Genomic DNA, 27,988 nt, shown 5'->3' with positions numbered 1-27,988 from the left:
AGCTCCGGTTGACTGCTCACTGACAACATCAGTCGTTCCTCCTTGTTGAATGAGTGGAGAAGGGTATTCCTGCACAACCGGAGGCTGCAGGAACATTCTGTTGAATGAGTGACTCCTAGCAGGCTCCTGATTGGTTAACGCGGCGCGAATTGACGCCAAAGTTGAAATTTTTCAACTCGGGCGGCAGACGCGAATTCGCGACAAACGCTAAATGCACAAAAAGCACCTTCGCGCTTAACGCGCGTTTCGCGCGAAACGCCCTATTCGCGCGTCAATTCGCGTCATTCGCGCGAACTAGACGCGCGAATGAGGCGAATTCGCGTCTTCCGCGCCGCGCTTAACGCCCCATTCGCGCCGCGAGACCTCCAGACGCGCGTAAACGCGCCTTTGCATTGACTTAACATTGAAATCATTCGGGCCAGACGCTCTATTCGCGTTTGGTGTGAACACAGCATAAGGAGAGCAGTCTCAGTACTATGATACGGTCTAAATACTGACTGGAAATCCTCACATATACCATTTTTCTCTAAGAAGGAATATAATTGTGAGGATACCACCTTTTCTAGTATCTTGGACATTGTTAACTGAGAAGCTGCGCAAATCCATGTTCATTTTCAGCATTCATTTGCACATCTTCTCAGTTAACAATGGCTCTGTGTGGTAACAGCTGCTCTATGTGAAATCACGCACCCCTTGCATAAACGGAGCTCCCCTTGCATAAACGCTGTCAAAACGGCAACAACCAATCTGAAATAGGCTTCAACTACTGACCAATGAAAACGCAACATCGTACATGGAATCTTATTGGTTGATATTGAACTGCACATGGAACACATGGAATAAGTTCACTGAAGTTCAATTAAGACGAGCCGAGATGGAACTGCCGAATCAACGATCTCAGGTAACCAGTTTTATTTGTTTTGATGTTAAATATGTCAAATTTATCTTAGAAATGTCTGAGAAGAGGGCGATTCGATTATTTTGGGCATTTAGTTTATATACACTGCTCTGAGTGAGAGGAGTTTGCCCTGGGACCATAGATGGATCTGGTGTGCCAACTTGTACAAGGGGTGCGAACACAGACCCCCCTGGTGATTGATATAAGAGACCACCGATGTGTTGTTGGTGTGCACCAACACATGGTGACCTCTCAGGTCTGGGAGAAAATGTTTTTATGCTCGATACACAGCTAGCATCTCTAGAAAATTGATATGCCATGTCAGATGGTGACCGCTCCACAGACCACAAGCAGGGTGGCCACTCATAACCGCACCCTAACAGGTGAGGGATGCATCTGTTGCTAGCATTACACGGCAAAAAAGAGCTCCCAGCATTCAAGAACCAAGGTCTCTTCCACATGTCTAAGGCACTAAGGCATCGTCACATGACCTTTATAGTTCAAAGTGAATTCCCCCTAGGGGAAAAACCCTTGGACTTGAGCCACCACTTTAGGCATTTCATGTACAGCAAGCCAAAAGGTATCACATTGGGCACAGCTGCAATCAGACCTAATAGTCTCTGAAACTGTTTGACAGTGAGTGACTGGCCTTCTTTGACTCTCTTGACTGACGTGCTCTGATTGAGCTAAAATCAACCAATCGTCGATATAATTCAGAATGCGGATGCCCTGCACACATAGAGGAACCAGAGCCGCATCTTCTTATTTCGTGAACGTGTGGGGTGAGAGTGCAAGGCCGAAGGTAAGTACTCGATATTGGTAAGCTATGCCCCCGAAAGTGAACCTCAGAAACTTCCTGTGTTGTGGAAAGATGGATATGTGGAAGTATGCATCTTTGAGATCTATTGTAACAAACCAGTCCTCGGATCTGATTTGAGCTACAACATGCTTGATGGTTAGCATTTTGAACTTCAGTGATATAACGGAGCGGTTCAACTGACGTAAGTCCAAGATCGGATGCAACCCCCCCATCTTTCTTTGGGACTATGAAATACCGGCTGTAAAACCCGGATTCCCTGTATTGTGGAGGGACCACCTCGATGGCCTCCTTCCTTAATAGGGAATTTACTTCTTGTTCCATAACCAGAGCCTACTGGGGGCCGACTAGTGTCGGTGTAACCCTGTTGAATATTGGTGGTGGATGGCTGAACTGAATGCAGTAGCCTTTTTCTAAGGACCCACTGAGAAACATTTGGCAGTAGTTTCCACGCTGCCAAATAATCTACTAAGGGAATCAGTCTCTCGAGACTGACCTCTGGTGTAAGATGCCCCCGAAGGCGCGATGAGCGTCTCAGCTCCGCTATGCTCAAGGGCGGAAATAACTGAGGACTGTGCTAGCTGGAAAGCCGCCGCGCCCTGAAACTCTGGCAGGGTTGGCAGACCGACCTCCCAAGGGCACTGAGGTGAGACGGGCACTGTATACTGAGGTGGACTGCTCTCTAGCCCAGTAGGCCCAGTAGGGCTCTTTGTCGAGGACTTCCTGGCCACGATGATTGCCAGAAGGTCTGATTTGGCCCTGGAAGTCCCCGACTGAGGGACCTTGGTCCCGGCGTGGGGGAGCATGAGCGGCGACACTCTGCTTCTAGTCCTCTCGATATGAGGAGCTGGTATGTGGCGTGAGCATCTCCTGCCCAGATGCTCCATGAGAGCAACGAGGGAGGAAACTCTGGAATGCCGCCACCTGTTTGCATGCCTCCTGGAATCTGTCGACGACAATATTGACTGTGTCGCCAAACAGGCCAGAAGGCTGAAGCGGGGTGTCCAGGAGGCAGACCCTATCTCGTTCTTTTATCTCTGACAGGATCAGCCACAAATGCATCTCTGCGGCCACTAAGGCTGCAATTGACCGCCCAATAGAGCGAGCGGTCTCTTTAGTGGTGCTGAGGGAGTGCAGCTGCCGCTCTGCCTCGGCAGAAGCTATCCCAGCACCGCGGGGAACGCTGGTGAAGACTCCCTTCGGGAGCCCTTTGGGATTGAAGCGTCCGAATTGGCAATCGTTCACAATGCGGACAGTTGGCCCCCACGAGAGCCGACTCAGTGTGCTTCGATCCCAGGCAAACCACGCATAGACAGTGTGTATCCCCACTCGTAATGTACTGAGGTCAGGGAGGAACACACAATCTATAACATGATCTGGAATCGCCCCTCATATGCTTAGTCTTAGCCTTACTCTTAGGCATATTGAGCTGCTCTTTATTTTGAAGGCAGTAGAGTTGGGTCCGAGTCCACCTTTGTCGAGTACGAGTCAAGACCAAGTCCACAAACATCGAGTCCAAGTCCGAGTCCGAGTCCAAAAGGGGCCGAGTTGGACTCAAGTCCGAGTTCTTAAAGGCCGAGTCCGAGTCGAGTCCGCCCGAGTCCATGAATTAATTAAATTAAAAAAGATTATAAATTGGTATTGTACATTTTTACATTCTATTAATATTTTAACCTTTCAACCCATTAAACCAATGGCAATATAAAAATGTAATAAAAAAAATACCACTGTTACATCTAGTCATTGCCATTGAACATTTTTATTTTATGTCAACAGAACTAGTTTCCTATCAAAAAAGTTTTCAAAGGTTTTATTGTATTACAAGTGCATGAAAATACAAATGAACCTATTTTATTATTGTATCACACTATATTGTCCTCCAGTTAAAGATGACATTTCAGTTATTTAATGCCTCTCCCCCACATTTGACAGAGGTAAAGTGCAGCCAATGAGGAGATCCTTAATGATGGCATTACGAATTTCTTGTTGTCTTGGAGAACTTGCATCATAAAGTTGCATTGCTTGTTTGGTCAGTTCTGGTCTTGCAAATCCTGCAATGCTGAGCTGTGCAGCATCTGTTGGTTGCTGCTGCTGTCTTTGGTACTTGGTTGCATCGGTTTTCGGATCACCAGTACACTGAACCGAAAACCGTTTCTTTCGGACGCGTCCGATTCGAGAACCGAGGAGCTGATGATACTGCGCATTCGTGATTCAGCATAAAGCCGAATGACTCACAGCGCGTCTGACCCGAACTGATTCTTTTGGTGATTTATTCTGAACTGATTTTGTGCTAATGTAATGAGTGCGGGTAAACCGAGGGCTTGAATGAAGGGCAATCTGACGAAACGTAAATTCATTTAATAACAAATACATCGCAATGGATTATGTATCCGGTGAACTGTTTTTTTTTTTCAACCGGTTTATTGAATCAAACCGTCCGAAAGAACCGGTTCGCGGAAAAGAATCGAACTTCCCATCACTAATCCACATTGATATCCAGTGAGTGGTGCCTGTGTTTCGTCTGCAAGCAGGAGACTTCTGCCTGCCGGTGTGGTGCAGTAAAATGACAGAAGGGGAGACATTCATTAATTTATCATTTCAATTTAATGCTGGTTTTATTGTTACACGTGACGCGGACTCGACTGTACTCGGAATATTTTCCGAGTCCAAAATGTTCAAGTCCGTGTCAAGTCCGAGTACAAATTCACCCGAGTGCATGACAAGTCCGAGTTCATTCAAAATTGGACTCGAGTCCGGACTCGAGTCCGAGTCCAAGTTCGAGTACCCCAACTCTAGAAGGCAGACAACAATAAATAAGACTAACAGGACAGACTTTTGACATGCACACACAGAGCGCTTTCTGAAATACGAGAAGCTGAAACCAGCTGAACGGTGTGGTGGATTTGAGTGAGATACTCTGTGTAGATTAAGTGGACTTGTGTGTTTGACGTGTGATTGATTGATTGCTCTGGCCTGAGAGGCGCATGTGAGTCGAGGCAGAAGTAAGACAGTAAAGAGAACACTGGTTCACGGCATAAGGCCTCATAGTGTGTTTATTTTACATAAACCAAGGACATAAAGGCTCCTGACAAATATATATATAACATATACAAAACTACAACATGGTGTCAGAAGACGGTGAGTACAGCGAACAGACTGTCGATAAGATCTGAACGTCACGCCAGCAAAGTTTTGATTGCTAAAGGCTAGCAAATATGGACCAGTTCAAGACGCCAACGCCATTATTGTTAACGGGTGTAACGATATGAACTTCCTATTCATTGGGAAGAAGGAGGCGGGAACCGGGGCACAATCAAAAACACTTTAATATTCAAAAATAAACACAAAACAGCGAAAATAGAAGCCAAAACATAAAATAACGTCCCAGGCCTGGTCATCTCGTCCTTCACTATAGTCGCTACAGTTTTATATCCTTCCATCTCCTACGTGGGACTCGATACCAGCGGTGGGGCTCAGGTGCAGCTCATCTCCAATCACTACACCTGGCCTCACTCCTCGTTCCCACGCCTCTCGGCCCCGCCCCGCTCGCCACAACGGGCAATTTAGCAGAAAATTGGCGAAGATGGGAACAACGTTATCATCTGTACATGACTGCAACGAGAGCAAATACCAAATCGGAGCCAGTCAAAATTGCAATTCTGCTACACACCATCGGAGAAGAAGCATTATAAGTGTATAATACACTCACCGTCCGTCTTGCCAATCAAGAGAACGAGACGATAGAAGACATGCTCACAGCATTCCGAGACTATTGTAGTCCACAAAAAAACATTGTATTTGAAAGACATCAGTTCTGGTCACATCCCATGGCAGAAGGCATCACAGTCGATAGATTCGTCACAGAGCTGAGACAGAAAAGCAAAGACTGTGAGTTTGGCCCGATTGAGAATGACATGCTGAGAAATAAACTGGTGTTTAGCATAACGAACGCTTCTCTTAAAGAAAGATTACTCCCAGAAAATGATTTGTCGCTGCACAGAGCTTGTGAAATATGCAGAGCAACAGAGTTAGCCAAGACACAGATACAGGCCATGCAAAGTGCAACAGTTGTTCAAGACTCTCAAGTGAACGTTATAGACAAGGCAACAGACCAGAAGAAAATAAGCGTAAGACGAAAGAGCAACAAGAAAACAACTATGCCAAACTGCAGCAGATGCGGAAAGAGCCATAAGCCTCGCCAATGCCCAGCTTTCGGTGCAGTATACCACAAGTGTGGTAAGAATAACCACTTTGCCATGGTATGTCATGCAGTCACTCGCAACGATAAGAGATCAAAGACTGTGCACAGCATAAAAGGTGAAATAGAATCCATGTACATTGGCACTTTAACACAAAGTCAAGTGCAAGAAATAGACCACACAAAAGACAGTATATGGTACACAACAGCTACCATCAGGGGCGTACAGATAAAATGCAAGTTAGACACAGGAGCAGAGGTGAATGTGCTACCTGTATCAATAGTCCAGAAGATCCCTGGTCAAGTTAAGCTTCAGCCTACATCAACCAAAATCACAAGCAATTTACAGTTTTATGTGTCTGATCAAGCAGATATACCAATCCTGGGCAGAACAGCGTGCGAGCAGCTACAGCTGGTGAAAAGGATTGAGGTGCTTGCAGAGAAGTCCGTGACTACCAAAGAGGACCTGGTCAGAATGCATCCATCAGTCTTTACAGGGCTTGGTGAGTTCCCAGGTGTTCATCATATACACATAGATCAAACAATCACGCCTGTCATTCATGGATGCAGAAACATTCCACTAGTTGTTCGAGATAAGCTAAAAGAGACACTTCAAGAGCTTGTGCACAGAGGGGTCATAACACCTGTAACAGAACCCACAGAATGGGTAAACAGCCTGGTCATCACACAAAAAAAGAATGGATCACTAAGGGTGTGTTTGGATCCTCGTGACTTGAACAAAGCCATTAAAAGACAGCACTATTCCATTCCCACAATTGAAAAAGTGTGCAGCAATTTGTCAGGGAAATCTATTTTCACCATTCTTGATGAGAAAGATGGTTACTGGCAAATCAAATTAGATGAACCGTCCTCAAAGCTCTGTACTTTTAACACACCCTGGGGAAGATATAGATTCTTGAGATTGCCGTTTGGCATCAAGTCTGCAAGTGAGGTGTTTCAACAGAAAAACTGCGAGACCTTTGGTGACATACAGGGAGTTCACATCATTGCAGACGACATGATAATAGCAGCCACGTCACAACAGGAACATGATGACATCCTCGCTAAAGTGATGGAGAGAGCAAAAGCACTCAATGTGAGAGTCAATGGTGATAAGATCCAGTTTAAGATAAGTACTGTGAAATACATGGGGCACATCATCTCACCAGAAGGCCTGCGACCAGACAAGGCAAAGGTGAAGGCGATCACGGAAATGCCTCCACCACAGGATAAACAAGGTCTTCAACGCCTACTGGGTGTGACTAAGTACTTAGCACAGTACATCCCCAATGAAGCGTCAATCACAGCACCCCTGAGACAGTTGCTGAGGAAGGACGTTGTATGGCAATGGAACCCACACAATGATGCTGCTTTAGAGAGATTGAAGTCAGCTCTCACACAGGCGCCGGTATTGAGGTTCTACGACCACAAGAAGCCACTAACAATACAGGCGAATTCGTCAAAAGACGGGTTAGGAGCATGTCTCTTGCAAGAAGGACACCCTGGGCCCTATCTTGCACCCAGCGCAATTGACTTTGTACACCGACGCATGTGTCATTCCTATTTTGCACCTGCGCAAAGCGCGCTTTTCCCTCCACAGAGGCACGTCGCTAAACTAGTGAATGAACTTGCGCTCCCTGGGCGGTTCAGCGCAAAAAAGGAGGCGTGTTCCGGCGCAAACAATCCCTGGTGCTATTTTGCTGTTCCATTAAACAATTGCGCCACTGACCAGAAAAAACCTAGTCTAAAGTCAGTGGCGCGTTGCGCGTTGTTTATTATGCTATTTTAAGGGCGCATGCTTGACCATAATGTATAGCGTGCACAACGCGCATACACTTTGCTCATGTAATCTACACAGATGCAACAGTTATTTTTGCAAATCATAAATTGTTACACTAAAAAAAATATTAACACATGAGATGACGGAAATCATTGTGGTGTATTTTGGGTGGGTTTCTCCCATGCCCATACAACACAACTTCTCTGTCTTTCACTGCTCTTACAAGAACATCAGTCTCCTCGGCTGTGAACCGCTCCTGGCGTGCGCCTGGTAAATACGCCATAATAATAGCAATCCATAATGGAACTTGCGCACCTGCTTTTAAAGGGAATGTTGGATGACGCTCTGATTGGTTTATTTCACGTTACGCCCAAACCACACCTATGAATAATGAAGCTACTTCAGACCAACCCATTTTAGATTTGCGCCGGGCGCAAGAGCCATTTATCCCGCCGGGAAAATAGCAACAGCGCCGAGACCCGCCCACAAAGTTACTTGCGCTTCGCGCTTTGACACTTGCGTTTCAGATCGTTTAAATAGGGCCCCCTGTGTGTAATGCATCGCGGGCACTCACTGACACTGAGCAAAGAAATGCTCAAATTGAGAAAGAGTTGCTCGCCATACTCTTTGCAGCAAGGAAGTTTCATCAGTACATATACGGCAAGCCGGTGATGGTACAATCAGACCATAAGCCCCTGGAGAACATCATGCAGAAACAACTTTGCAAAGCCCCTGCAAGATTGCAATGAATGCTACTGCAATTGCAGAAATATGATCTGAACATAGCATACACCGGGCAAGCACATGTATATAGCTGATACGCTATCACGTGCGACTGCGAGCAAAGAGGTTGATGAGGCTGGAGATATCTATGATGAGAAAGTTGTGCATGGCTTGAAAGCCACTGATGCACTGAGTCCACAGACTTTGCAGCAATTGCAGCAAAAGAGGCCACTGCAGCTGACCAAATCCTGCAGGATCTGTGTGAAAAAGTAAAGTCAGGCTGGCCACAGAAACGACGCAGTGTAAACATCAATTTACACAGTTATTGGCCTCTGCGACACAAGATCAGCATTCAGAATGACATTGTGATGGTAGGTGACAGGATAGTTATACCTCATACATTCAAAAAAGTAATCCTAGAGAAACTGCATATAGCTCATCAAGGTGTCCAGAGAACAAAAGCCAAAGCAAGAAAATCTCTCTACTGGCCTGGGATGGCTCGGGACATCGAAATGATGATGGAGAAGTGTGCACCGTGCCAACAGCTCCAGCCGCAACAGCAGAAAGAGACGCTCATCACACACGATGTTCCAGAGCTACCATGGTTGAAGGTTGGTGTGGACATTTTTGAGTTGAGCGGCCAGTCTTATCTATTGCTGGTGGACTATTTGTAAAAATATCCTGAGGTCCGCAACCTTGCAGACAAGTCAGTAATACTGAAAATTAAATCTGTTTTTGCCAGACATGGTATCCCGAAAGAAATAGTGAGTGACAATGTTCCATTTGCAAGTTACAAAATGAAGTCATTTGTTGCATCATGGGATTTCAAGCTCACACATTCCAGCCCAGGATACCCTCAATCAAATGGACTTGCGGGAAGGGCAATAAAGACTGTCAAACATGCACTAAAGAAAGCACTACAAACAGGCACAGACCCACATCTAGTGCTGCTGTCGCTGAGAAACACTCCGGTAACAGGCCTGAATGAGTCCCCTGCACAAATGTTAATGGGAAGAGTCCTACGGAGCACAATCCCATGTTCTAGTACTGTGCTCCAACAGTCAACCCCACAATCTGTACACAAAAGGCTGGTGGATTTGCAGTCACGAATGAGGTATCAATACAATCAAAATGCCAAGACACTACCTGAGCTACCTCCTGGCACTACAGTACCCATGCAGACAAGACATGGTTGGAAGCCCGCTGTGGTGGTGCATAAGAGAGAAGAGCCTCGGTCATACACGGTGCAGACACCAGCTGGAAAGGCATTCAGGAGAAACAGGCGCCACTTGAGGAGGATACATTCAAGTCTGTTCAACAATGTTGATCCTGACGGACAAGTGGAGGAAGTACCGACTCAGGCACCCCAACAACCTGACCAAACATCTGAGATTGTGCCGGAAAGGGTGGATGAGTATCCATCATGCCACACTAGAAGTGGTAGAACAGTAATCCGGCCAAAGAGATATAGTGATTATGTCATGGACATGTAAAAAAAAAGAAAAATTGAGAGAGAGTAGAGGAAGCAAAACAGCTATCTATGACATAATGGCAAAATAATAGTGGTGATGTAAGTGAACGAGTTAGTAATGTTATAAATGTAAGGTTTGGTAAGTCATGCTAAAGTTCAGGTAAAGTCACTGTTATATAGGCTTTATTAAGTAAATGAGGAGATCTGAGTTAAGCAAATTTGAATGTATAAATCATATCTTCTTTTGGATTTGGGAAAAGGGGATGTTGTGGATTTGAGTGAGATACTCTGTGTAGATTAAGTGGACTTGTGTGTTTGACGTGTGATTGATTGCTCTGGCCTGAGAGGCGCATGTGAGTCGAGGCAGAAGTAAGACAGTAAAGAGAACACTGGTTCACGGCATAAGGCCTCATAGTGTGTTTATTGGACATACACCAAGGACATAAAGGCTCCTGACAAATATATATAACATATACAAAACTACAACAAACGGCACATGCTTTTATAACTTCCTGGTCACTACGTCACCCCGCCCGTGATGTCATGCCCTTCCATTGGACAGATTGCTGATGATATTCAGATTTCGTCTTGCCAAAGGCATTCCCCAAAGCATTCGACGAAGCTATACTAGAAAGTATAGTTTTGTTAAGAACTTTTAATTATTTTGCATGTCCCCAAACTAAAAATGTAAACCTTTTTTTTATGTCAGGTCCATACAAAAAATAGTGTTGTCCATGAATTTGTTTGTATAAGTTTGAGATTTTCCGATCTGAAATTTTTTCCACCCTCGGCGGCAAAGACATGAAGTTTTATTTACTATACACAGGCCTACTGAAGCTCGCAGTGTTTTCAACCTCTGCCACCTCAATATATGAACACATAAACACATAAACATAATCTGTAGAACTGCTCTGAGTCACTTCATGACCATTTAACTTGTTTTGAGAAAACTATCATCAAAGAGACAGCAATGTTTCAGGAGTTTAGTACAGAGAATAGGACGTATGCTTATTAGATAACTATATTTGAGTTGATGTATATGCTTTTATTTAACTATTTTTTTCCCCAAACCATTGTTAGAAGCATTGTTTCCTGTAATTATACAAAGATTTGGTTTCAAAACAGTTTCACTAAACAATTCCTTATGATTTTAAATCTGCATTAAACTCCAGATCAATCTCAAAGTAAAAGGCAGAACTAAAGTCTGATTTTGTGGTATATGTGTTAAAATTTGATCATCTTAATTCAAGAGATGAAGGATTTTGAAATTGTTTGACATTGTTGAGCACTACTGTAAGGTTGACCCTGCATGGTGTAAATGTTTGAAAATGATTAACAGTTGCAAATAAACATTTATTAGAGTCTTTGAAAAGTAATCAAAAAGTAATCAAAAGTAATCAGTTACATTACTTTAATAAAGTAATTGAAAAAGAAATACTTCTGGGAAATATACATGTTCAGTGGAATGAAATGCTACACTTCACCTGAAAGCATTTGCAGAATCTCCCCCCTATGTGTCTCAATCCTGCAATGAATCACTGCACACAGTTTTCTGCTGTTGTATCAGTTTTTGGTCAACAAATGTTTATCACTGTTTGCAAACTTAACAGGAATTTGAGACACACTAATTATTCTATCAGTGCTGCACTGTCTTTTGCATTTCTATGAGTGCCATTCCTAGAAAAAAAGCAAATATAATAAATAAAGAAATATAATAACAAATCTCAGGATGATGTGGCTATAACCTGGTTAGGAATAAAGTTGGTCCTCACCTGATAAACCATACTGTGTTAGTATCCATATACATATTTGATCTTAATAATATGGTAACTTTGGTTTTATCATGATTGGGTGGGATTTGTAGAGAAAACCTGGCAACCCTGGCTGGGGGAAGCACTGTGCACATGGCTAGACCCAGAAGGCATGCTGTCATTGAACATCAAAAGTTGTTTGGCTGATGATTCTGTCACTAATGCTCGTTACAAATCAGATGCAACATCTCTGAACAAAAGGGAATCTGTAGTGTTGGCCACTGACTTTTTTTAGGCTATTCAACCTCGAATCATGAAACGAATCATAACCCATTTTGTGGACATTACAAAGATAAAAATGATACCTAAATAATAATAAAAAATAAATAAAAACAGATCAGATAAATAGTAATAAATAAAATTAATAAAAACATTTTATTTTATGTTCATTAATTTCAGTGTAAAACATTTGTGAAGTGAGTTTGATATTATTCAGTAAACACACTGACACTTGAGTGTTTGAATACAGAGTTTAATACTGAAGAATTTCAACAGTTCCTCTACATCTCGTTGAATTTGACAAGTCTGTTTCTGTATTTGGTTAGATGTGTTCAGAAGGGTTCCAGAGGTTCATCGAAGGTTTTAGGAAACTGGAATCCAGACAGTGTCAGTTTTCCATCATTACAGGGAAGAGCCTGATGTATCTTCGCATGAACACACACTCCATCATCGCTTCCACCAAGAAACACCTGATGGAGAACAGAGAGAGAAATCAATACTTTACAAGCTCAACAGTGACAGTGGTCGACTACATTTAGGCATGTCCAGCAATGATACAAAGTGGAGAATAATTTAGTAAAAAGTTCTCAAAATTAAGAAAATCTAATGCAAATGCAGGAACACAGATGGCGAGCTGAAATGCTTTCAGAGATGAATTCCCAAGCTCAAAATCCATAAAAAAATTACAAACAAACAAAAGCACTCACTTACCTTGACCACATAGTTTGTTCCATTCACAACCTGAGAAGAATAGACCGAAGGAATGTAAACCTTCGAATCATTTCCATTCACAGCTCTGTCCTCAATCAGTTTCCTCATCTGAATAAACAGATAAACATTATTATAGTAACACATTACAATAAAACATGCTTTGAATATTGTACATCAGTTTTAATTAGTTCAGAGTTTTCAATAAAGGATTAATCCAGAATGATTATTAATCTATGTTTTATTAAAGCTGAATTTATTGAAAAATGCAGTTACATATATATCATTCATACAATGCAACATGGATATAAAAAAAATATTTGAAAACTAAACAACCCAAAAACAAATAATTAATTTAGTACAAACAATATTACAGCTCACTAGTTAGTCTAGGAGTGATTTTGTGTCTCATACCTCAAGGCAAATCTTTATCACCTCTAGAGTGACCGGTTTCACTGGACTCCAGGCTCCACACATTGACATTACTGCAGTGTGCTGATGATCAGTGAAGAGAAGAGGAGAGTTAATCAGTCAGTCCGACTCCCAGAACAACAGTGTTGCACTTTTGAAGTTAAGATCACATGACCTGATCAATTGTGGGAGGTGTTGTCAGACATGTATAACACAATATAAATGGTTTCAAAAGGCGTGTTTTCGTAATTCCTTTATTAAGAGGTTTGAATGTTGTTGTTTTTTTATTCTAGTTAGCTGGTATTGATCAATTAAGAAACTATTGGTCGATTTTGTTCTCATTAAGAGTAAGCAATTCTCAAAAAGTATTCTGAATTCTGAAGTACTCTTACTGTATATGAAAAGTCTGAAGTTCTTCTCTGACCGGATGTAACCAGCAGTTAAATTCCAGGCTGAAGCAAAGTCAGATTTTGCATAAGAATCATCTGTTTCCTGTGGTTTTGTCCCGGTGATCGTCTGAGACAAGGTCTTTACAGGGGATCTTTATCTGGGGCTCATCTAGTTGTCCTCCGCTGTCTTTCAGGGTTTTGAGAATGCAGCTTGTTTTACAAATGCAGATTTGTAACAAGCTTGTTCAAATACTGAGGAGCTAAACCATTCAGGGCTTTATAAGTAATAAGCAAGATTTTAAAATCTATATAATTTTTGATAGGGAGCCAGTGCAGTGTTGACAGGACCGGGCTAATATGGTCATACTTCCTGGTTCTAGTAAGAACTCTTGCTGCTGCATTTTGGACTAACTGTAGTTTCTGTATGTTTGTAATCTTACCTTGAGGTCATAAACGCATGGATTAACATTTCTGCATTTGACATTGAGAGCACAGGCCAAAATTTTGATATATTTTTGAAATGGAAAAAAAATGCAGTTTTACAAATGCTAGAAACGTGGATTTCTAAGGAAAGATTGCCATCAAACAGCACACCTGATGACGAAGAATTGACAGAGCAGTGATCAAGTTTTAGACAGTGTTCTAGGTTATTACATGTTGAGTTTTTAGGTCTTATAATCAACACCTCTGTTTTTTCAGAATTTAACAGTAAGAAATGACTTGTCATCAAGTTTTTTATATCGACTGTGCATTCCGTTACTTTTTCAAATTGGTATGCTTCGCAGGGCCACAAAATAAAGAGCTGAGTATCATCAGCATAACAGCGAAAGCTAACACTGTGTTTGCTGATGATATCTCCCAAGGGTAACATGTAAAGTGTGAAGAGTAGCGGCCCTAGTACTGAGCCTTGGGGTACTCCATTATGCACTTATGATCGATATGATACCTCTTCATTCACTGCTATGAATTGATTGCGGTCATGTAAGTACGATTTAAACCATGCTAATGCACTTCCATTAATGCCAACAAAATGTTCTAGTCTATGCAAAAGAATGTTGTGGTCAATAGTGTTGAGCGCAGCACTAAAATCCAATAGCACTAATAGAGAGATACAACCAGAAGCTTGGACTGAAAAGGGAGATTCGAGATCGGTCTATAATTAACTAGTTCTTTGGGGTCAAGTTGTGTTTTTTTGATGAGAGGCTTAATAACTGCCAGTTTAAAGGTTTTGAGGGCATATCCTAATGACAATGAAGAATTAATAATAGTCAGAAGAGGATCTATAACTTCTGGAAGCAACTCTTTTAGGAGTTTAGATGGAATAGGGTCTAACATACAAGTTGTTGTTTTAAATGATTTCTCCTATTGTAGAGAATGAGTGGAATTGTTCCTCAGGGGATCTATAGTGAGGAAAAGTAATCAGATCAAGGCACTGAACCCCCACCTGCTCCCCGGGCAGCATGAATGGCTGCCTACTGCTCCAGGTGTGTGTTCACTGTGTGTGTGTGTGTGTGTGTGTGTGTGCGCACTTCAGATGGGTTAAATGCAGAGAACGAATTCTGAGTATGGGTCACCATACTTGGCTGATTGTCATGTCACTTTCACTTTCACTTTCACTACTCTTGCACCTAATCAAAAAGTCCACCTTTAATATAGTGATTCATATTATTATTACTGTTGTAGTTGTTGTTGTCTAAAATCTAACACCTTTGCAATGTAAACAAATGACAGGCTACATTTGTTATTCATATACTTCACACTGCACTTTGATGTCAGGTATATTATGCATTTTTTTATTGACATTGATAAGTTTACATTTATTTCCAGATCAGATAATAAGAGAAGGTCATTTGTAACTATAAGGAGAACAGTCTCATTACTATGATATGGTCTAAATCCTGACTGGAAATCCTCACAGATACCATTTTTCTCTAAGAAGGAATACAATTGTCAGGATACTACCTTTTCTAGAAGCTTGGACTGAAAAGGGAGATTCGAGATCGGTCTATAATTAACTAGTTCTTTGGGGTCAAGTTGTGTTTTTTTGATGAGAGGCTTAATAACTGCCAGTTTAAAGGTTTTGAGGGCATATCCTAATGATAATGAAGAATTAATAATAGTCAGAAGAGGATCTATAACTTCTGGAAGCAACTCTTTTAGGAGTTTAGATGGAATAGGGTCTAACATACAAGTTGTTGTTTTAAATGATTTCTCCTATTGTAGAGAATGAGTGGAATTGTTCCTCAGGGGATCTATAGTGACGAAAAGTAATCAGATCTATCAGTTTTTAATGCTTTTCTGTAGGATAGGTTACTTTCACGCCAAGCAATACCACACATAATATTAAGAACAGTGGGGGCTCCAGACAATTTTGATTGGGGGGGCAATGGGGGGGTCCTGGTCATTTCAAGGGGGGTCTCATGAAAACCAACAAAAAATACAGTGAACACGGCTAATAACTGCTTATTACTGCTACTAAACAACAAAAACAACACAGCATATCAATTACTTTGTTTTTAATTAATTAATTAATTAATTGCAGTTTGCAAACAATATGCTCAAACTTTAAAGGGTTGGCCCTTTAAATGTTTCGCGTCACCAATACGCATTAATCCACAAATGATTTAAGTGGTTAACTTTTTTAACGTGGCTGACACTCCCTCTGAACAGGGCCGTGGAGAGACCTTTGGAGGGGCAGGTGCTCAAAGTATAAAAGGGGCACATGGAACAAGGCTTTAAATGGCGCTGTTCAAAATATCAATACAGCAATATATTGTGATGCATTCCTTGCTGATTTGTGTATCAATATGGATGATTATGTATTGATACAGCAGCAACTGCTTTGATGCAGTTTTGAAAAAGAAACAATAGAGAAGACAATTTTAAGTTTAAAGGAACACTCCACCGTTTTTTGAAATAGGGCTTATTCACATTATTTCCTACATTTAGATAGGTGGGCAAATGCATTTTTGTGTCAGTGCATGCATTGTTTTAGTTTGACTGGGTCGGCGTTAGCTTAGCTTAGCACAATGAATGGAATCCTTTGTTGCCAGCTAGCATGGCCTGAGTAAAAGTGATCAAAAAAATAAAAAAAAACACCTAATTACTTCTTGTGGCCTGCGTATTCACAACGAGTACAAATAGCGATCCAGATTAACACTAGGCGATTTCCTTGGCAGATATTGACTTGGGACTATATTATGGGGAAGCACAGAAGAAAGCACTGCTACTTCGGCGCAGAGATATCACGCAACACATGAAAACATCAACTCTATGTGAATACAGGTATAATATGGGTCGATCTATACATGCGTCATGATTAAAATAATCACTTACTCTGTGGACAGCTGTCCATTTGGTCCATTCGGCGTGGGGCGTTTTTTCCAGGTCACTTTGTCACACCGGAAAAAAAAATCGAGTACTGCAGAATGGATCAGCGCCGTGAAATCCTCTGTAGATTTGACACAACTTCGGGCACGCTCATCTTGATCTGACGTGTTGAGCCTGGTCATCAATGGCAAAAACATGTCCCACTCTCTACAGCACAGACACTCTATTTCCGTCGGTTATAGATTGGCATATTCCCCCACATTCACACCACCAGTTCATGTTGGCTCTCATCCTCACGTCCTCAGGCTGTTGAGCGATCGCAACTAATACACGCGCATATAAATTTCACTCGCGGCTGGCTTGACGGTGTTTTTCTGAAGTGCGGCTGGCTTGACCGCAGTCTCCTCCTGTCGTTCTATTTCCAAAGCACGCAGCTCGTCTTCTGTAAACTCTGGTTCAAATAGGTATGGTTCTGGTTCTTGACTGTCTGAGAAGTCACCCTCTTCGTCTCTCTCAAAATCAGCCATGTTCATCGCCATTCGTGTACTGTAAGGAAAATAGCCAGGCAGCTACTATTCACGCCGGTATGTTGATGGAAGTCGTGGGATTTCATGTGTTGCGTGATATCTCTGCGCCGAAGTAGCAGTGCTTCGCCTAAGCAGCAGTGCTTCGCCTGTGCTTCCCCATAATATAGTCCCAAGCCAATATCTGCCTAGGAAATCGCCTAGTGTTAATCTGGATCGCTATTTGTACTCGTTGTGAATACGCAGTCCACAAGAAGTAATTAGGTGGGTTTTTTTTGTTTTTTTGATCACTTTTACTCAGGCCATGCTAGCTGGCAACAAAGGATTCCATTCATTGTGCTAAGCTAAGCTAACGCTGACCCAGTCAAACTAAAACAATGCATGCACTGACACAAAAATGCATTTGCCCACCTATCTAAATGTAGGAAATAATGTGAATAAGCCCTATTTCAAAAAACGGTGGAGTGTTCCTTTAAAGGGGGGGGGGGGGGGGTGAAATGCTATTTCATGCATACTGAGTTTTTTACACTGTTAAAGAGTTGGATTCCCATGCTAAACATGGACAAAGTTTCAAAATTAAGTTGTACGTTTGAAGGAGTATTTCTGTTCCAAAAATACTCCTTCTGGTTTGTCACAAGTTTCGGAAAGTTTTTTTCGAGTATGGCTCTGTGTGACGTTAGATGGAGCGGAATTTCCTTATATGGGTGCTAAGGTCACGTCTGCCGGAAGAGAAGCGCTCCCGTATAGCAGAGCACTGAGAGCACAACAGACATTCACTGATCAGAGCAAGAGCGTCGCGAAATGTCACAAAAGAAGGGTGTTTTTGGTTGCCAGGGCAAGACAACCCTGCACAGATTACCAAAGAAAAAACAGCATTAAGGGACCAGTGGATGGAGTTTATTTTTACAGAGCATCAACGGATCATAAATAAACGGCTGAATCTGACTGTTAGCCATGATTTGTTTTGGATGATGGTTTTTTCCTCAAGGTAATGTCACAGCTTCCAAACGCTTTCAACGCAAAATCGTACTGGCGCTCGTGATTCTTTAGCTCTGCCCACACGCCACGCCTCCAGTCGGTCGTGTTTTTCCGGGAAAAATCGGTACAGACTATCTTTCTCTTATGAATATAATAAAACTAAAGACTTTTTGGAGTTATGAAGGATGCAGTACTACTCTATAGGTACTCAAGATTAACAGGATATTGAGTGAAAACGAGCATCTCACCCCCCCCCCCTTTAAAATAAAAATAGATCTGTGATTAGAAACTGAAAAGTCTTAAATTGTCCCAACCTGATGGCTTTTTCTTCTCTGTTATACAGAATAATTAAGAAGAGTGGTTATAGTAAAAACTATAGAAAACACTTGTGCCTCTACATACATTTCCCTCTTTCTCACCAGCCTCTGACTCCTGGCTTGCTGTTCCCTGCTCTCTTTCTGTCACTTATGCCTCTACATTTCTCTCTTTTTCTTCTTCTTTCTCCATCTCCTCATTTGATATATTACTTTCCACTCTCTGTCCATCTAAGAACAAGGCTCAATTTACTATTTCAGCATTAATCTATTATTTTAACCATCACTACTAAGTCGTGGAAGTAGTGGGCGGGGAAGTCGTGGCTTAATGGTTAGAGAGTCGGACTTGCAATTGAAAGGTTGTGAGTTCGAGTCTTGGGCCGGCAGGAATTGTGGGTGGGGGGAGTACATGTACAGTTCTCTCTCCACCTTAAATACCATGACTTAGGTGCCCTTGAGCAGGGCACTGAACCCCCACCTGCTCCCCGGGCAGCATGAATGGCTGCCTACTGCTCCAGGTGTGTGTTCACTGTGTGTGTGTGTGTGTGTGTGTGTGTGTGTGTGTGTGTGTGCACTTCAGATGGGTTAAATGCAGAGAACGAATTCTGAGTATGGGTCACCATACTTGGCTGATTGTCATGTCACTTTCACTTTCACTTTCACTACTCTTGCACCTAATCAAAAAGTCCCCCTTTATATAGTGATTCATATTATTATTACTGTTGTAGTTGTTGTTGTCTAAAATCGAACACCTTTGCAATGTAAACAAATGACAGGCTACATTTGTTATTCATATACTTCACACTGCACTTTGATGTCAGGTATATTATGCATTTTTTTATTGACATTGATATGTTTACATTTATTTCCAGAGAGATATTACAGGCTAAAGTGGTTTTGCTGTTGTAAACACTGTTGCTATTGTAGAAAAAAATGAATATTTGCGTCACATTTAAAATATAATTATATTTTAATTCATTTCTGAATTGTTTTATTTTTATAATGATAATTCAGAGAATGAGAAAATCTTAATAAGCCTTACCAGTGTTGTGATAATTATTTTTAAATAAATAAGTAGGCCTACTGTAATATAATAATAGTTTAGTCAAATAACATAAACAAGACCAGACCCCTCGATGCCTGTGAAACTTCTCCCTCAAACAGCACGATAGTGTTACTTCTACACTACAGGCTACACACAGCAATATGAACAACAACATATCTGCATGTTCTCACATCACATCGTTCTTGTAAAATAATAATAAGTAAATAAACATCAAAATCAATTCGCTTAGAATGAAACACCACTTACCAGCTGCTGCAGTGTTGAAAATATCCTTTAGCAATTAAAAAATGCGCGTGAGGAATCGTCCCGGTGTAGCAGTCGATTCTGTACCCCTCGGAATGTCTGTTCCCCTTTACGCACACATACTACAATTCTTGCGTAGTTGCTGAGTTACTATACGTACGATCAGAACTAGCCTGCGCAAGAAGCGCGACTGGATGTACGGCAAGTCAAATAGTTCAAAATACCGTCCTAAAACCTAAACTTGAAAATAGTTTTAAGACGAGAGGTTTTTCAACTTGAAATGTATTTCCTTTTTTTTTTTTTTATTACCGATTTCAATGTGATGCTTGAGGTTTTGGATCTGTTTTATACTGTCGTATACTTATTAATTTATGCTCATTTATGTTTACTTGTTTATCATATGCTGTTGTAGTATTTATGTATGCACTGAAATATTAAAAAATCTTTGTGTGTGGTGTGTGCAAAACATTCATTAGAATAAGTATACAATGAACCATCAATGTTGTGTGTAAATCAGAACCCTATGCACACATGAAAATTTTAATGCATGGTGATCTTTTTACCCTTTATTCAATAAAAGATATAAACCTGGTTAACAGACTCTGGTGCTTTGGTCTGAAAGTATGATCTTTGTTGCCCATACCTGTGAAATGAAGTAATGCATTACACAACTGCTTCATATTTAGTAAGATTAGCATTTTGTGTATAATGGTCAATAAATTTACTCATTTACATTGTTGGTCCTTGTGTCTCCCCTCTAAATTCATCCTAGCTGTTAACATAATCAGTTTATGTCTCACAGCAATATTGAAAAGGAAAATATTTGGTAGCCTTTTGAACCATTTATCAATGTCCACCCCCATTCCAGGCCAGTAGAATCTAGCTGAAATGGCAAGCTTGCTTTTTTCTTATTCTAAAATAAAAATTGGCAGGTCTCTTTTTGTCCTAAAGCCACTTTTCTTCTAAACTTTACATTGTTTTCTGAGGAGATGTGATCAAGTTTGCCATCTATTGAAATAGCTTTATTGTTAAAATCTAAACAAATAATCTGCAATGAGGTTCTAAAGGTCATTGTCAATGTGCTAGTTGATTTAAGTCAGTTAAGTATAGTGTCTTGACAAGAACTGACTTTTTTATTATCAAGACTTGGTGTATCACTATACCTCACTTTAAACATGTCAGTGAAGAGAAGTTATCACTTAAAGTACTATGTTCTGGAGGAACATCTGCAGGTGAAATATTTCTGCTTTTTTTTTTTTTTTAAGACAAATGGATAAACACCTTGAATTTCCTCATATAGGTTTGACACATATGAGGAACTATATTCCACTGTTATCAGTAAGAAGGTAAACAGATTAATCAAATAGAATATTAGTTAAAAATGTACTGTTGCTCTATATGGAAACAGAAATATAATACCCTGAGTTTGGACGTCAGCATGGACTGATTACACTAATTTGCAATGGAAAAATTAAATTGCAAAAACTCGGACATAAGACAAAAATAAAGGAACAACTGCAAGATGAAAAAAAAAATAGAACATAAACGGGAGTGTGAGAATCATTTTACTATGCTGCAGTGTAGCAGAAATGTGTCCCTTTTTGCTTTCCTTATATCCAGGTGTGTTTGGTGTATTTGCTTGGCAGTGTTGCCAAATCCGCGGAATTTAGGCTACTTTGGGAGTATTTTGATTTGGTTGGGTTTATTACATGGACTTGGCAACCCGCGGGGATACAGACATTCCGAGGGGAAATTTTATTTCCTTTACTAAAGCCTTAAAGAGAATCAAATGCAAATATGCAATTAAACTTGATAATTTAATTGAAAGATACGATTTGCTGAACAAGCCCTAGCCCCTAGAATGTTTCTTACAATGTTTTCTGACAATGTTCTTTATGATTGTAAAAAGATGCACTATTTTTGTTTTGTCTTTTATTTATTGCACCCGTTATGTTTCAAGGAATACTACTCAAACTTCATGTCACTTTGTTTTGTAAATGGAACTTTGTCAATAAAGTTTTATTTACGGCTAAATTATTATTAATAAATTGTACTAATATTATGATTGGGCGTGGGCAGGCATTCAAAAAAGGGAATGTTATTACAAAAAAATGCGAGGAAATTTTGCTTTGACAAAAGGTCAAAGGAGCAGGTTCTCAAGTGAACCAGTTCTTTCGGACAGTTCGATCAAATAAAACCAGTTGAAAAAAAAAAACGGTTCACCGGTTCATTCGCGATGACTGCCCTTCATTCAAGCCTTCGGTTTACCCACGCTCATAACACTAGCACAGAATCAGTTAAGAATCAATCATCAAAAGAATCAGTTTGGTTCAGACAAGCTGTGACCAGGCGGCAAGGAAAAATAGGCTAATGATTGTGTCATAACCACTCGACTCTCTGTCGCACAGTAGAGAAATTACCGTACAGACAGGAGGAGAAGCTTGCAGGCAATCAACTTAACAATGGCGTACTGGCATTACATTTTAAAATACCATACAAAATAATTAATCAGAATACTTACTCCTGCTCACTCAGTGTGAACTGACCACCAAGTCAAGTCAATAGAGGTCTTCACAGTGCACCCGAGACCCGTCGACCCCGGACCCGACCCGGGACCCGTACGGGTTCGGGTCTATATTTTAAATCATCGGCCGGGTCCGGGTCGGGTCCGAATCTATTACCTCGGGTCCCGGGTCTGTTTAACATTGTGTGTAATACCCGTGCAATCGCCGATCGGAGTCATCGGACTCGGAGAACATCCGGCCGTTATCAAAGACTGCTTGTGTTTTTTGTAACTTGCAACTTGTAAAATTAGGAAAAGAAAAGAGTGAGCCAAAAAAAGTGATCTCTCTCTCTCTCGCTCGCAGACTCAAGAGTTAATACAAGTGCACACACGGTAATGCTTGCAGACTTGACACACTCATGTTTAATATATTTCAAATCAGCAACACAATCTGAGGTGAACTGTCACATGAATGTTTTCTATTACGCTCAAATTGCGTTAAGGCATTTTAGGTTGATAAAGCTAGCACGCATGTGCAGTCATGTTTCTATGGCAAGCAGTGAGGGACACTTCGACCGCCAAACCGCGTTTTACATTTTCTCCCATTTTTATAATATTATAAATGAACTGTTTAATCTTAAAGTTTTAGTGGTTCAGATTCAGACTCGATGCTGAGCAGAGAGCACAGACAGAGATCAGATGATAGTAAATAAATAATGTCAGCGGCCATGGCATTGCACGAGCGATCGTTATTATAGTTCAAAAGGCAAACAGTGTAAGTTATTATGCGAATGAACTCGAGTCAGAATGTACATGTGCACAGTAGCATTTGTCATCCGTCACCGTGACATCAAGTGGACTTTTGAAGCTGAAATAATGAGTGGATTCAGCTTGGACTTGGAATAACGAGAGGAATAACATGAATAACTTTCTTGACGGAGGATTGTAATGCATCACAGGCAGTCAGGGACAAGGAAGAGAGACCACGGCTCTTTAAATTAGGTAAGACAAAAAGCTGTATTCTTCGCAACAGGTTTATTGACTTGTAATAGCAATTTAAGGTGGAATATGTCAACGTCGGTCCCAGTCGGGTCTGTGTCTTCCCGGCGGGTTCGGGTCCAGATTTCAAGTAATATACGGGTCAGGGTCGGGTCCGGGTAGGCATTTCTCGGATCTACACGGGTCCGGGTCCAGCTTTTGAAATAATAGACGGGTCCGGGTCGGTTCGGTGTAGTACATTACGGGTACGGGTTCGGGCAAGAATTTTTGGACCCGTGAAAACCTCTACAAGTCAAGTCACCTTTATTCATATAGCGCTTTAAACAAAAAAGATTGTGTCAAAGCAACTGAACAACATTAATTAGGAAAACAGTTAATAATGCAAAATGACATTTAAAGGCAGTTCATCATTGAATTCAGGGATGTCATCAGCTCAGTTCCATTTAAATAGTATCTGTGCAATCATTTGCAATCAAGTCAATGATATCGCTGTAAATGAAGTGTCCATAACTAAGCAAGCCAGAGGCGACAGCGGCAAGGAACCGAAACTCCATCGGTGACAGAATGGAGAAAAAAACCTTGGGAGAAACCAGGCTCAGTTGGGGGCCAGTTCTCCTCTGACCAGACGAAACCAGTAGTTCAATTCCAGGCTGCAGCAAAGTCAGATTGTGCAGAAGAATCATCTGTTTCCTGTGGTCTTGTCCCGGTGGTCGTCTGAGACAAGGTCTTTACAGAGGGATCTGTATCTGGGGCTCTAGTTGTCCTGGTCTCTGCTGTCTTTCAGGGCAGTAGAGATCCTTTCTAGGTGCTGATCCACCATCTGGTCTGGATATGTACTGGATCCGGGTGACTGCAGTGACCCTCTGATCTGGACACAGACTGGATCTGGTGGCCACGGTGACCTCGGAACAAGAGAGAAACAGACAAATATTAGCGTAGATGCCATTTTTCTAATGATGTAGCAAGTACATCGGATGTTATAGGAAGTGTTCCCGGTTCCGGTTTACCTAATTAATGCAGCCTAAAAATCCTTTAACGGATTTGGATATTAGAAGCATATTAGTATGTTATGTGTATGCCAGGTTAAAGAGATGGGTCTTTAATCTAGATTTAAACGGCAAGAGTGTGTCTGCTTCCTGAACAATGTTAGGTAGGTTATTCCAGAGTTTAGGCGCTAAATAGGAAAAGGATCTGCCACCCGCAGTTGATTTTGATATTCTAGGTATTATCAAATTGCCTAAGTTTTGAGAATGCAGCAGACGTGGAGGATTATAATGTAACAAGCTTGTTCAAATACTGAGGAGCTAAACCATTCAGGGCTTTATAAGTAATAAGCAAGATTTTAAAAGATATATAATGCTTGATAGGGAGCCCATGCAGTGTTGACAGAACCGGCCAAATATGGTCATACTTCCTGGCTCTAGTAAGAACTCTAGCTGCATTTTGATGCATTTTGGACTAAATGGAGTTTGTTTATTAAGTGTGCAGAACAACTACTTGAGGTCATAAACGCATGGATTAACATTTCTGCATTTGACATTGAGAGCATAGGCAGCAATTTAGGCATATTTTTGAGATGGAAAAATGAAGTTTTACAAATGCTAGAAACATGGCTTTCTAAGGAAAGATTGCTATCAAATAGCACACATAGGTTCCTAACTGATGACGAAGAATTGACAGAGCAGCCATCAAGTCTTAGACTGCGTTCTAGGTTATTACATGCAGAGTTTTTAGGTCCTATAATTAACACCTCTGTTTTTTCAGAATTTAGCAGTAAGAAATTACTTGTCATCAAGTTTTTTATATCAACTATGCATTCCGTTACTTTTTTAAATTGGTATGTTTCGGCAGGCCACAAAATAAAGAGCTGAGTATCATCAGCATAACAGCGAAAGCTAACACTGTGTTTCCTGATGATATCTTCCAAGCGTAACATGTAAAGCTAGAAGAGTAATGGCCCTAGTACTGAGCCTTGAGGTACTTCATACTGCACTTGGGAATCGATATGATACCTCTTCATTAACTGCTACGAATTTATGGCGGTCATATAAGTATGATTTAAACCATGCTAATGCACTTCCATTAATGCCAACAAAGTGGTCTAGACTATGCAAAAGAATGTTGCGGTCAATAGTGTCAAGTGCAGCACTAAAATCCAATAGAACTAATAGAGAGATACAACCACGATCAGATGATAAGAGCAGGTCATTTGTAACTCTAAGGAGAGCGGTCTCATTACTGTGATACAGTCTAAAATTTGAACTGGAAATCCTCACAAATACCATTTTTCTCTAAGAAGGAATATAATTGTGAGGATTACCACCTTTTCTGGGGGTCAAGTTGTGGTTTTTTGATGAGAGGCTTAATAACAGCCAGTTTGAAGGTTTTAGGGACATATCCTAATCACAATGAGCAATTAATAATAGTCAGAAGAGGATCTAGAACTTCTGGGAGCACCACTTTTAGGAGCTTAGATGGAACGGTCTAACATACATGTTGTTGGTTTAGATGATTTAACAAGTTTATATAATTCTTCCCGTCCTATAATAAAGAATAAGTGAAACTGTTCCTCAGGGGGTCTATAGTGCACTGTCTGATGTGATACTGTGGCTGACGCTACATGGTTACAATTTTATCTCTAATAGTATCGGTTTTAGATGTAAAGTAGTTCATAAAGCCATTACTGCTGTGATTTTGGGAAATGTCAACACTTGATGATGCTTTATTTTTCATTAATTTAGCCACTGTATTGAATAAATACCTAGGGTTATGTTTGTAATCAGATCTAGAAGTTTTTAATGCTTTTCTGTAGGATAGGTTACCAAGCTTCCTTGAGGTACCAGCACAATAAGACACTCAGCAAAATATTGTCTAATTATCGTTATTGATAAAATCTATGAAAATAGAGATATTTTGTCAATATCGTACACCTCTACATCCAATCCATCTTTTAAATCCATTCACTGATGGTTTATTATATTAAAACTATTGCAATATATTTGTATATTGATATATATTGTAAACTATTGTTATATCTTTACTCTTCCTTTATACATCTCTTTGCCAAGTAATTTAAATAACGTACCATAAATGTTTTGTAAATACTATAAATAATACCTGGCAATCATGTCAATAAAGCTATGTTCTGTTTTTTTTTTAAATATAGAACCAGCACTGTTTTGTTCCTTTATTCTCAATAATTAAAAAAGTTGAATATTAAATGTTATTATACAGATAATAACTTTAGAAACTCTTTTTAAAAGTTTTTTGTTTTGTATAAATTGTATCTTAATTTTGATTAATATTTTATAAATCAGTTGCCCGTATTTAATAAATAAGAAGCAAATATATAGCCTAGCAGACAATGTATGCTGGCACGATCACTTGTATTGCATGTGAACTAAACTCAGCGTGTGCCTCACAGATATACAAATATCTGGGGGGGTCTTGGGGGGTCTCAAGACCCTGCCAAAAAATGCCTTGACCCCCCATTTGACCCCCCCAGCCTCTTCCTGATTAAAAAATATATATATTCGGGATAAAGATCCAAAATGTTTTTCTTCAAACTACGCAGAACAATAATAAATAATAATTATTTCGACATTTATTCATACACTGAACCGAGAACCGTTTCTGTCGGATTCGAGAACCGATGAGCTGATGATAACTGCGCATGCGTGATTCAGCGTGAAGCAGACTGACACAGAGCGCATCTGAACCGAACTGATTCTTTTGGTGATTGATTCTGAACTGATTCTGTGCTACTGTTATAAGCGCGGGTAAACCAAAGGCTTGAATGAAGGACAATCATCGCAAATGACGGCATTACATCGAGCGTAAAAGAACCGGTGAACCATTTTTTTTTCAGCTGGTTTATTTGATCGAATTGTCCGAAAGAACCGGTTCACTTGAGCACCTGCTCCTTTGCCCCTTAAGTGCCCTTTTGTCAAAGCAAAATTTCCTCAATTTTTTTTTGTAATAACATAAACTTTTGTGAATGCCTGCCCACGCCCAATCATAATATTAGTACAATTTATTAATAATAATTTAGCCGTAAATAAAATGACCAACATGATGACCGTTCACCTGACTACGACCTCATCCACTCGGGAAGATTCCTCTGCACGCGCATTTTTTAATTGCTAGAGGATATTTTCAACACTGCAGCAGCTGGTAAGTGGTGTTTCATTCTCAGCGAAGTGATTTTGGTGTTTATTTACTTATTATTATTTTACAAGAACGATGTGATGTGAGAACATGCAGATACGTTGTTTATATGTGTAGCCTGTAGTGTAGAAGTAACACTAGCGTGCTGTTTGAGGGAGAAAAGTTTCACAGGCATCGAGGGGTCTGGTCTTTTTTATGTTATTTGAATAAACTCTTATTATATTACAGTACTTTATTTATTTTTTACACGTAAAAATAATTATCACAACACTGGTAAGGTTTATTCAGATTTTCTCATTCTCTGAATTATCATTATAAAAATAAAAACAATTCAGATTTTAAATGTGATGCAAATATTTTTTCTACAAAAGCAACAGTGTTTACAACAGCAAGACCACTTTAGCCTGTAAACTCAATAATATCTATCTGGAAATAAATG

The 27,988-nt window shown here is 40.6% G+C and overlaps 1 protein-coding gene across 2 annotated transcripts; it reads right to left on the bottom strand.

Annotated features, from left to right (window-relative positions):
- Positions 1-12,154: 12,154 nt before the first annotated feature.
- LOC113068044 (cystatin-B-like) lies at positions 12,155-19,953 on the bottom strand. 2 transcript variants are annotated; one of them, XM_026240611.1, is made up of 4 exons: positions 19,884-19,953; positions 13,040-13,120; positions 12,629-12,736; positions 12,155-12,387 (listed from the first exon to the last, which is right to left on the bottom strand). In XM_026240611.1, exons 2-4 carry the CDS (start codon positions 13,106-13,108, stop codon positions 12,250-12,252), a joined length of 315 nt encoding a protein of 104 aa, XP_026096396.1. In that variant the 5' UTR covers positions 13,109-13,120; positions 19,884-19,953; the 3' UTR covers positions 12,155-12,249. The 2 variants fall into 2 exon arrangements, with proteins under 2 accessions (XP_026096396.1, XP_026096397.1); XM_026240612.1 differs by lacking the exon at positions 19,884-19,953 and adding an exon at positions 13,429-13,614.
- Positions 19,954-27,988: the final 8,035 nt, after the last annotated feature.

This window comes from Carassius auratus, linkage group LG30F (genome assembly GCF_003368295.1).
Source record: "Carassius auratus strain Wakin linkage group LG30F, ASM336829v1, whole genome shotgun sequence".
Classification (NCBI taxonomy): domain Eukaryota; kingdom Metazoa; phylum Chordata; class Actinopteri; order Cypriniformes; family Cyprinidae; genus Carassius; species Carassius auratus.
This window is presented reverse-complemented; position numbering and strand designations above follow the sequence as displayed.

Excerpts from the sequence above, each read along its gene's own strand:
- LOC113068044 (XM_026240611.1), bottom strand. The coding sequence starts at position 13,108 with ATGTCAATGTGTGGAGCCTGGAGTCCAGTGAAACCGGTCACTCTAGAG. Across the intron at positions 12,737-13,039 it reads TGATAAAGATTTGCCTTGAG|ATGAGGAAACTGATTGAGGA; the intron begins GTATGAGACACA and ends CTGTTTATTCAG. Across the intron at positions 12,388-12,628 it reads GAACAAACTATGTGGTCAAG|GTGTTTCTTGGTGGAAGCGA; the intron begins GTAAGTGAGTGC and ends GTTCTCCATCAG.